General features: G+C 37.7%; 1 protein-coding gene across 1 annotated transcript; it reads right to left on the bottom strand.

Annotated features, from left to right (window-relative positions):
* Positions 1–3,586: 3,586 nt before the first annotated feature.
* On the bottom strand, positions 3,587–9,802 carry cldn11a (claudin 11a). Its single transcript, XM_046863175.1, has 4 exons — positions 9,487–9,802; positions 9,125–9,359; positions 6,596–6,760; positions 3,587–3,911 (listed from the first exon to the last, which is right to left on the bottom strand). The coding sequence occupies exons 2-4, from the start codon at positions 9,354–9,356 to the stop codon at positions 3,649–3,651; spliced, it is 660 nt and encodes a 219-aa protein (XP_046719131.1). The 5' UTR covers positions 9,357–9,359; positions 9,487–9,802; the 3' UTR covers positions 3,587–3,648.
* Between the last annotated feature and the right edge of the window lie 1,577 nt (positions 9,803–11,379).

Genomic DNA, 11,379 nt, shown 5'->3' with positions numbered 1-11,379 from the left:
CTTATTAAAAGAAATTTGAGGTTAGCTGATTAGCAGATTGTAGCGGAAACTGTAGTAATATAGTGTCACATAACGATACGACAGCATTTAAATCACAAGTCACTAGCTAGCCAGTTTTCTATCAAGCAAAGCTAGTTAACGCTAAATAAAAGCCAGATTCATGTGCTCAGTAGTTTTTACACAATGAGCGATTTGAAGGTGAAAAAATTACATTCCTTTCCATTCCAAGCTAATTCGAAATTTAATTAGCATTTAGCTTTACAGAAAAGAAGTTAGCATGAGGAAGAACTGGAATACATGCTGAAAAATAACACAAACAAGCTATGACACAATTCTCTTACCTGAATAGACAACAGTGACGCGTTAGCTTGTGGGTAATTCAAAACGGGTGCACTTTGGATCACACACACAAACACACACACACACACACACACACACACGCACACACGTGTCTCATGGTCATTGCTAATTCGGTGGTCAATGTCGAAGTATGAATTAGCAAAATTCATGCTGTCGAAGTGAATGATTTCCATACACTTCCATGCTAAGTGTATGTAACGACATTGACACACCGAACCTTTGGAAGAGTGTGTGTCTGTGTGTGTGTGTGTAAACACTCTTCAACAAAAGCTTATAAGTTACAGCTTATGAGTCTCTCATAAGACGTCATGGTTCCTTCACCCCCCCAGTTTTCATCCTCGGCTGTTTTCTGTGTGCGATTCCTGCTGCTGCAAATGCTAGCAAAACCTCTAAACATTAGCCGATCCTGTTAGCGTGTCCTGTACGAAAAGGAACATTTTCCTGACATAAAAATGTTAAAAAGGAAAGAATGAACGCTGTAATCTACCACAGATCTCCACAGAAGGCCTACTGTGCTAATGTTCATTTTATCCGTTTAGCTCAAAGTTAAATGCCTTGAAAGCTAACAGGAGTTTTACAGAAAGACTGATGGAATGAATCTCACAGAGACAGCAGGGACTCGTCAGCATTAGGTAATTAGCACTATGCATTTAGCATCGCGATTAACATTATGCAGTTACCGTAATCATCAACACTATGCAGTTAGCATCGCAATTAGCATTATGATGTGAGCGTTATGATCAACACTATGCATCGTGATTATTATTATGTTTATATTACACCCACAATTAACATCCGATCCTTTTAACTTTTAACTCACTAGTTCAAGTTAGCATTAGCATTCCAAAATTATTTTATAAAGATGCTATTTTTCTAACACAAATGTTTACTATCAAGAATAAATCAGAAGCATGCTATAATTAGCCTGGAGTAATATTTACCCTCTGCAATTTTTGCTAATAATATTAATCAAAGGTGTGATGGATCAGATTAGCATTATGCTAATATAGTCTGACTTTATTTATTGAAAATATCTTAAAGATGCTAATAATAAAAGTTAAAAGGGAATCTGCTTCTGTTTAATATGTCATCCTGTAAAGCTTTAAAGTTTTATGTTTGAAACGAATTCACGTAAAAACGTCTGTTTTTTCTCAAAAGTAATTGCATGAATTAATGTAACAACCACATTCTGATTCCTACAGTTACTTTTTTGTAGATCAGATGATAATATGAAGTTTGGAAATGCTAGGCTAATGCTAGGCTAATTCCTGCAGTAGATTTTTACTCCGATGTGTATTGTGATGCCAAAACATGAACGAATGTCAATTCCAAATTTATTTTGATCTTCACCCCGACAGGAATATCCTACAAATCTAACGTCTTTTCTTTGAGGTCCCGTGTTTATAGGAAACATTAAACGGGTTCCGATTAAATCCGAATGTGTTTTTTACACGTCCGCCGTCTGATCCAGGTTTAGCAGAGACACTTTCATATGGAGAAAACCTTTTTATTTCATTAATAAAATAATTAATGAAAAGAAAATACAAGTGTTTTTTGTAATAAATACATGAATTCGGGGCTGTTTCTCTGGAGTTACACTCCTGTTATATATTTAATTAAAAAAATACGTTTTTAAATTTAAAATACAAAATAAACGCACAAAAAAAATTATACAAATGTAAAATGTACAATACAGAGGATTGCTGCATAAATATATATAAAAATAGGGGTTTGGTGTTACATGTAAATAAAAAGTTTTATAGCTCATTATATCCAATTAATATTTAATTCCATCATCAGTTCTCATACTTCTTTATTTACTATTCAAACTAAGTTTAGAGCTTCACACCTTTACTATCAGTTTTATTTTACTCCTGTTCCTTATTACATTTTCTCCCAGATGTTCAGAAGCCAGAGGGTTTTTTTTAGTGACTGATAGAGAGATTTTAGAGGGGTGGGGTTTAATGCACAGACCTGGCAACCCTGATTGTTCATTTTTACAGCATTACTAACAGAGTAGAGAAAACAGCCCCGAGTATAAATAAGAGCAGGACATAGAAATGTTTTTATAAACAGTTCCTGTGAAAAGTGTTGGATGGTGTTTGAGAGAAACCTGCATGTTCCTTTTGTTTCTATGAAACAAACTCAGTAATGTAACAGTATGGACTCCATTATCATGAAGAACAGCTTTACACACACTCGGTCTCCGGACACTTCATTTCTCCAAACATTCCGCTGAAGTACTTTGCTCTGCCTCTTGTAAACTCGCCTTCATTAGTTGGAGATTTTTCTTTTTTTCTTGTGATGCAGTTGATCCCAGAGAAGTTCAGTAGGATTGAGGTGCAGTAACTGGGAAGGTCATTCCATCATAGACATCACTCCAGACGTCTGTCTGCTCTCTAAATAACACTTACACAACTCAGACCTACACTTCAGATACTCCGTACAGTGAAATCGGTTCCAATGAGCCGCAGTCCAGACGGAATCACAAAACAACCCCAAACCATTAAAGGTCCACCTGCACGTGTGACTGTGGGGCTGAAGCAGTCCAATCACATCTCTTTGATGTATAGAAACAAAAGGAACATGCATGCATCTCAAAAACCATTGTGTTTCAAAACCTTTTACAGAAATTGTACATATTTATGATTTTACAGCTCAGGTACAAACATTCAGTAGGAATTAATATGACCATTATAATATTTTTAAAAATCTCTTTAGTAAATCGTTATATAAAACCAGCTTCAAACATCAAAACCCTTTTTTTCAAAATGATGAGATAATAAAAAAATATATTTACAATTATATGCTTTTAAAGGAGGGAAAAGAGCACGAGAGAGAGAAAAAAGAGAGAGAGATAGAGAAAAGAGAGAGAGAGAAAGAGAGAGAGAGAGAGAGGTAAAAGAGAGAGAGTAAAAGAGAGAGAGAGTATAATAGAGAGAGAGAGAGAGAGAGAGAGAGAGTATAAGAGAGAGAGAGAGAGAGAGAGAGAATAGAGAGAGAGAGAGAGAGAGAGAGTATAAGAGAGAGAGAGGAGAGAGAGAGAGGAGAGAGAGAGAGAGAGAGAGAGAGAGAGAGAGAGAGAGAGAGAGAAGAGAGAGAGAGAGTAATAGAGAGAGAGAGTATAATAGAGAGAGAGAGAGTATAATAGAGAGAGAGAGAGAGTATAATAGAGAGAGAGAGAGTGTAAAGAGAGAGTGTAAAGAGAGAGTGTAAAGAGAGAGAGAGAGAGAGTATAATAGAGAGAGAGAGAGAGAGAGAGAGAGAGAGAGGCAACAGTATAAAATATCAGACGTGTGCAGTCTTGGCATGGTTGCCGGTGGGTGGAGTCTGATCCATGGGCGGAGTCTGTTTGGAGTAGTAGGAGTAGCGGTTATTTTGGCGATATGAGGAGGCGGAGTCAATGGAGCAACAGGTGAGGATGCAGCCACCCAGTAGACACAAAGCCCCGCCCACCCAGCCTGAGTACAGAGAAAACCCAAACGACATCAGCCCGTGTTCCTGATGAGCTCCAACTGGGAACCAGACGGTGGACACCAGACAAAATATGGCTGTGGGAACACACACACACACACACACACACACACACACACACATATAAGCAAATCAGTAACTGAATCGAACACTTAATGAACTACTGCAGGCAGGAACAGAGCACTATATCTACTGACTAAACCCTGAAGATGTTCATGGAATACAGATTTTTGCTACTGGTAGATGAACATTGGTTGTGGTAGTACAATATCGAACACCACTGGAGAATTTATTTTATATACAGTAGGTGTAATAAAGTGGGTGTTAATTTAAGGGTGTGGATATGAATTAAAGGGTGTGTGTTAATTAAAGGGTGTGTGTGTTAATCAAAGTATGTGTGTGTTAATTAAAGGGTGTGTGTGTTAATCAAAGTATGTGTGTGTTAATTAAAGGGTGTGTGGGTTAATCAAAGTATGTGTGTGTTAATTAAAGGGTGTGTGTTAATTAAATTATGTGTGTGTTAATTAAAGGGTGTGTGTGTTAATTAAATGGTGTGGGTGTTAATTAAAGGGTGTGTGTGTTAATTAAATGGTGTGGGTGTAAATTAAAGGATGTGTGTGTTAATTAAAGGTGTGGGTGTTAATCAAAGTATGTGTGTTAATTAAAGGTGTGTGTTAATTAAATTATGTGTGTGTTAATTAAAGGGTGTGTGTTAATTAAATGGTGTGGTGTTAATTAAAGGGTGTGTGTTAATTAAATGGTGTGGGTGTAAATTAAAGGATGTGTGTGTTAATTAAAGGTGTGGGTGTTAATCAAAGTATGTGTGTTAATTAAAGGTGTGTGTTAATTAAATTATGTGTGTGTTAATTAAAGGTGTGTGTTAATTAAATGGTGTGTGTTAATTAAAGGGTGTGTGTTAAATAAAGGTGTGTGTTAATTAAGTGGTGTGGGTGTAATTTAAAGGGTGGGTGTTAATTAAAGGGTGTGTGTGTTAATTAAATGGTGTGGGTGTAAATTAAAGGTGTGTGTGTTAATTAAAGGGTGTGTGTGTTAAAGTGTGTGTGTGTTAATTAAAGTGTGTGTGTTAATTAAATTATGTGTGTGTTAATTAAAGGGTGTGTGTTAATTAAAGGGTGTGGGTGTTAATTAAAGGGTGTGTGTGTTAATTAAAGGTGTGTGTGTTAATTAAGTGGTGTGGGTGTAATTTAAAGGGTGTGGGTGTTAATTAAAGGGTGTGGGTGTTAATTAAATGGTGTGGGTGTAAATTAAAGGGTGTGGGTGTTACTTAAAGGGTGTGGGTGTAAATTAAAGTGTGTGTGTTAATTAAAGTGTGGGTGTTAAAGTGTGTGTGTTAATTAAAGTGTGTGTGTTAATTAAATTATGTGTGTTAATTAAAGGGTGTGTGTAATTAAAGGTGTGTGTGTTAATTAAAGGTGTGGGTGTTAAAGTGTGTGTGTGTTAATTAAAGTGTGTGTGTGTTAATTAAATTATGTGTGTGTTAATTAAAGGGTGTGGGTGTAAATTAAAGGGTGTGTGTGTTAATTAAAGGGTGTGGGTGTTAAAGTGTGTGTGTGTTAATTAAAGTGTGTGTGTGTTAATTAAATTATGTGTGTGTTAATTAAAGGTGTGTGTTAATTAAAGGGTGGGTGTTAATTAAAGGTGTGTGTGTTAATTAAAGGTGTGTGTTAATTAAGTGGTGTGGGTGTAATTTAAAGGGTGTGGGTGTAAATTAAAGGTGTGGGTGTTAATTAAAGTGTGGGTGTTAAAGTGTGTGTGTGTTAATTAAAGTGTGTGTGTGTTAATTAAATTATGTGTGTGTTAATTAAAGGGTGTGTGTGTTAATTAAATGGTGTGGGTGTTAATTAAAGGTGTGTGTGTTAATTAAAGGGTGTGTGTGTTAAATAAAGTGTGTGTGTGTAATTAAAGGTGTGTTAATTAAGTGGTGTGGGTGTAATTAAAGGGTGTGGGTGTTAATTAAAGGGTGTGTGTGTTAATTAAATGGTGTGGGTGTAAATTAAAGGGTGTGTGTGTTAATTAAAGGTGTGTGTGTGTGTGTTAATTAAAGTGTGTGTGTTAATTAAATGGTGTGGGTGTTAATTAAAGGGTGGGTGTGTTAATTACATGGTGTGGGTGTAAATTAAAGGGTGTGGTGTTAATTAAAGGGTGTGTGTGTTAAAGTGTGTGTGTGTTAATTTAATGGTGTGGGTGTAAATTAAAGGGTGTGGGGGTTAATTAAAGGGTGTGTGTAAATTAAATGGTGTGGGTAAATTAAAGGTGTGTGTTAATTAAATGGTGTGGGTGTAAATTAAAGGGTGTGGGTGTTAATTAAAGGGTGTGGGTGTTAAAGTGTGTGTGTGTTAATTAAAGTGTGTGTGTGTTAATTAAATGGTGTGGGTGTTAATTAAAGGGTGTGTGTGTTAATTAAATGGTGTGGGTGTAAATTAAAGGGTGTGGGTGTTAATTAAAGGGTGTGTGTTAAAGTGTGTGTGTGTGTATTAATTAAATGGTGTGGGTGTAAATTAAAGGGTGTGGGGGTTAATTAAAGGTGTGTGTGTTAAAGCGTGTGTGTTAATTAAATGGTGTGTGTGTTAATTGAAGGGTGTGAATAATAAATAAAGAATTTGAGGATCTTGTATGGACTGAATGCATGTTAATAATGTGTGTGTGTGTGTGTGTGTGTGTGTGTGTGTGTGTGTGTGTGTGTATATATGTGTGTGTGTGTGTGTGTGTGTGTGTGTGTGTGTGTGTGTGTTTTTCTTACCCACTAAAAGCACCAGGATTCCTCCGATGGCTGAGCGTTTGTTCTTGTCTTTCACCGAATCATCTCCGAAATGGAAACACGGCATGGAGGAGAGCAGGAGAGCTGCAGCAGGTAACCCGAGGATACATGCTGAGATCATCAATGCACGACATGTCTGAATGTACACTACAACACACACACACACACACACACACACACACACACACACACACACACACACACACAGTCAGAATGCTGAAAACAGAACTAGTTTAGTGCACAATGTGCCCCTGAGTATGTTCACTTACTACTAAATTTACAAACTAAAATTGTGAAAATGCTTCAAAAATAAGTGTTCATAAAAGTGTGTATTTTTATTTATAAACAAAATGAAAGTAAATGAACAGAAGAGAATCAAAATCACATCAATATTTGGTGTGACACTGTTTACCTGCTAAACATCATCAACACTTCTATCTAAACATTCACAGTTTTTGAAGGAACTCAGCAGGTAGGAGAACATCTTGGAGAACTAAGCACAGATCTTCTCTGGATCTGTGAGATCAGGGCTCTGTGTTGGCTCAAACCGTCACTTCCAGGGTTCCTGGTTCTTCTCTACACTGAGTTCTTAATGACATTGGCTGTATGTTTGAGGTTGTTGTCCTGCTCCAGCATCAATCAGACTCCTCCTGATGGTACTGCATGATGGAGAGGAATGCTTGTATTTCTTAGCTTTGAGAACATTATTAATTCCGACCACGTCTCAGGTACTCTTAAATCTTCAGCAAACATCCTGCCTCCTTCTACAACAAATATTTCTAATTTCACTCATCAGTCCAGAGCACCTGCTTCATGTTTCTGCCCAAGTTCCTCTGTTTTCAGAGTTGAGTCTCTTAGGCCTTGTTCCCATGTCTGAGGTTTGTTTATTTTGCCCCAATTTTTCCATGAAGGCCACTCCTGGCCAGACTTCTACAGACAGTAGATGATGTAGATGTGTCTTTCCTCTGTCGCATTAAGATTCCATGGCTGACCACTATGTCTACGCTCTTCAACATCTCCACTTACTTTGTGCTTCTTTAAAGCTTTAGAGACCACATCTCGGTACCCCAGTCTACTCTGAGATCTTTGCCATGGTGTAAAACCTGAGACATGAAACTCACCTTAGTAGCAAAGTTTGTCTCCTCACCTGGTTTAAAGATCCTACACAGATGTTTCACTTAGTGACTGGGTTTCAACCTACATATGAAAGTGATGATCATCAGCACCTCCTTGGTAGAATTGATTCATCACACACCTAAAACTGATCCTACAAAATCCGTGACTCTGTGCTGGTGTGCAAAAGTGAGACCTAAAAACCAAACAGTGTCACAACAAAAAAATGTTTCTTCTGTTCATTTACTTTCTGTCTTGGTACCGTATTTTCCGGACTATAAGCCTCTACTTTTTTCCCACACTTTCCCACCCTTAAACAGCGGCTAATTTATGGATTTTTCTCGGTTTCACAAACTTCAATCCAAAAACCTGAGCCCCATAACGTTAGACCAATGAAATTGCAGAACGGGTTCAGGTGAACCAATGAAACTCTTTATATTAAATCAGATGCGCTCCCACTGAATCGGGCCGCACCACATCATAAATATGGATGATGTTCCTCTGAGGTTTGACCTGCCGCTCACTCGGACTGTCTACAGGAAATGAGAATCATTCATCACGCTGAAAACAACCGGGCATGAAAACACACTTCACCTGTGTTCTGAGCTGCACGGCATCGGGAGAAAAGATTCACCGATGGTGAGTTTTAAACGCACGACGATGCCAAAAGAAAAACTCTCGAGAGAAATAGTTGTGAAAGGAAGGAGGAAGACAGTGAACAATGACTTTCTTGGTAGGCTACTGTTTATATACAAGCCGTGTAACAGACACTGTCTTTCATTAAAGCCTGTGTAAAGTTCATTAGTTTCAGTGTAGACACCTGCGGCTTATAGACAGGTGCGGCTTATTTACGTTCAAAATAAACATCTTTGTCAAAATTCAGTGGGTGTGGCTTATATTTGGGTGCGTTTAATAGTCTGAAATTTACGGTAATTAATAAAACTAAATTATTAACACTTTCTCACTTCACAGTATTCTCAAGACATGAGGTCTAAAAGTAGAACCCTATATTTATATACTGTCATTTATTATTATATTATATTCTAATATTAATGAAAAAAATAATTTCAATATTTATAGAATAGAATAGAATAATAATAATATATAAAATTAAACTCACACAAACTTTATACTTTAGTATGTTGCTTACAGCATACGTACTAAAGTATAAAGTATGTGTGAGTTTAATACCTGAACATATAATGATCATAAATGATGATTCGCTCTGGAAAAGTGCGTCTGCTAAATGCTGAATGTATAAAAATGATGGGATTTGGGTATTAAAGGGTCTGTAGTAGCTGTGTGTGTGTGTGTGTGTGTGTGTGTGTGTGTGTGTGTGTGTGTGTGTATATGTGTGTGTGTGTGTGTGTGTGTGTGTGTGTGTGTAATAAGGTTCACCAGGCAGCTGGAGGATCTGGTTAAGGGAGTAACAGTGGTAAAGTGCGGTAGAAATCACGCATTGCTCCCACAGGCCTTTGGTCTCGAGCTCGTCCATCTTCTTGCACGTGTTCATTCCGTATCTGCAGCGGATCACCCAGTCACTGGTGGAGGTGGAGATGATCACACAGATCCAACCAACAAAACCCAGCAGGAATCCACACAGCTGCAGGCATGCGCTCGCCATCACCATCCACTATTACAGAACAGCAACACAATCAAATCACCTCTTCATAAAAACTAGTAATAACACAAATCTATATTACACAAATCTATAAAAACAAACAACAAAATGCTCAACCCAAAAATAGATCAAATAATACCTTCTGTTAGGAATAGAAGAAAAAATATATTTGAAAGAATAATTACAAAAAAATATTAATCAAGAAGAATTTAAAACTCCAGTTTCTTCTGAGCAAGAAAACATCTAAATCCAAAAAGTTTTAAAAATACTTCAATTCAATTTTCACTTCATTTTATACCAAAAACTTCTAAATAATTAAAAATGAAGTAAAAATGTCTGTATGAATAAAAAAATAACAGAAAAATGGAACGTTGTATTGAGATGTTCAGAGTTCTGCAGAAGCAGTGATGAAGATAATCCGCAGTGAGAGTTTCATCCTGAGCTGAAGGACTGGAGAAGAGAAAAAGCCTTTTATAGAGTAAAAACAAGTGTGAAATCTTTGTAGCCATGGAAGAAATCTCTCAGCCAATCAGAAACAGGGGGAGGAGCTCTGAAGGCGCGCGCGTACCGAAGCGTCTGATGGAAACTGAATTATTAGTGATTTAGTGACATCTACTGTTTATATTTATTATTACTGAGATATAACTTTAAAGCAGAATACTTTATTCATCTAATAGAGAAACTGTTGGGTTGCAGCTGCTCATTAAAATTTAAGTAAAATAAAGAAGAAATTTTAATACAATATACAAATTAAAATATATATTAAGTATAAATGTTGTACAGTCTATGAATTTTTTATCTTTTTGAAATATACTGTATCAACTGTACAGCAGCATTAAAACTAAGGTCACAACTGTCAAACTACAATAATACACTTATACAACTTATTGTTCATCTAACAATTATTATTATTATTATCATTATCATCATCATTATTATTATTATTATTATTATTATTATTATTATTATTATTCTTTCAGTTACTCCCATTAGGGGGCGCCACAGCGGATCATCCGTCTCCATACGCCCCTGTCCTCTACATCTGTCTCTTTCACACCAACTACCTGCATGTCTTCCTTCACCACATCCATAAACCTCCTCCTTGGTCTTCCTCTTTTCCTCCTTCCTGGTGTCTCCATCCTCAGCATTCTCCTACTGATATACCCCATGTCCCTCCTCTGCACATGTCCAAACCATCTCAATCTCACCTCCCTCACCTTGTCTCCAAAACGTCCTACATGCGCTGTCCCTCTAATAAACTCATTTCTAATCCTGTTCATCGTCGTCAGTCCCAACGAAAACCTCAACATCTTCAGCTCTGCTACCTCCAGCTCCACCTCCTGTCTTTTACTCAATGCCACTGTCTCTAATCCATACAACATCTCAGGTCTCACCACAGTCCTATAAACTTTCCTTTCACTCTCACAGATACTCTTCTATCACAAATCACTCCTGCTATCACTCTTCTCCACCCACTCCACCCTGCCTGCACTCTTTTCTTCACTTCTCTAACACACTCTCCATTACTTTACACTGTTGACCCCAGGTACCTGAACTCCTCCACCTTCTCCACCTCTTCTCCTGCAACCGCACCCTCCACTGCCCTCCCTCTCATTCACACACATGTACTCTGTCTTACTCCTACTGACTCTCATTCCCCTTCTCTCCAGCGTGTACCTCCACCTCTCCAGGATCTTCTCAACCTGCTCACTACTCTCACCACTAATCACAATATCATCCACAAACATCATAGTCCACAGAGACTCCTGTCTGACCTTGTCCATCAACCTGTCCATCACCACTGCAAACTGGAAAGGGCTCAGAGCCGATCCTTGATGCAGTCCAACCTCCACCTTGCACCAATCTGTCGTTCCTACTGCACACTTCACTGCCGTCACACTGTCCTCATACATGTCCTGCACCACCCTCACATACTTCTCTGACACACCAGACTTCCTCATACAATACCACAACTCCTCTCTTGGCACTCTGTCGTACGCTTTCTCTAAATCCACAAACACACAATGCAATT

The sequence above is a fragment of the Silurus meridionalis genome, chromosome 12 (assembly GCF_014805685.1).
Source record: "Silurus meridionalis isolate SWU-2019-XX chromosome 12, ASM1480568v1, whole genome shotgun sequence".
Classification (NCBI taxonomy): domain Eukaryota; kingdom Metazoa; phylum Chordata; class Actinopteri; order Siluriformes; family Siluridae; genus Silurus; species Silurus meridionalis.
This window is presented reverse-complemented; position numbering and strand designations above follow the sequence as displayed.

Bases quoted from the DNA above. Each gene is read 5' to 3' on its own strand.
- cldn11a (XM_046863175.1), bottom strand. From the start codon at position 9,356: ATGGTGATGGCGAGCGCATGCCTGCAGCTGTGTGGATTCCTGCTGGGT. The intron at 6,761-9,124 runs GTGAACCTTATT...TGTGTGTTGTAG, and splicing joins CCAGATCCTCCAGCTGCCTG to TGTACATTCAGACATGTCGT. The intron at 3,912-6,595 runs GTAAGAAAAACA...GTGTTCCCACAG, and splicing joins AATCCTGGTGCTTTTAGTGG to CCATATTTTGTCTGGTGTCC.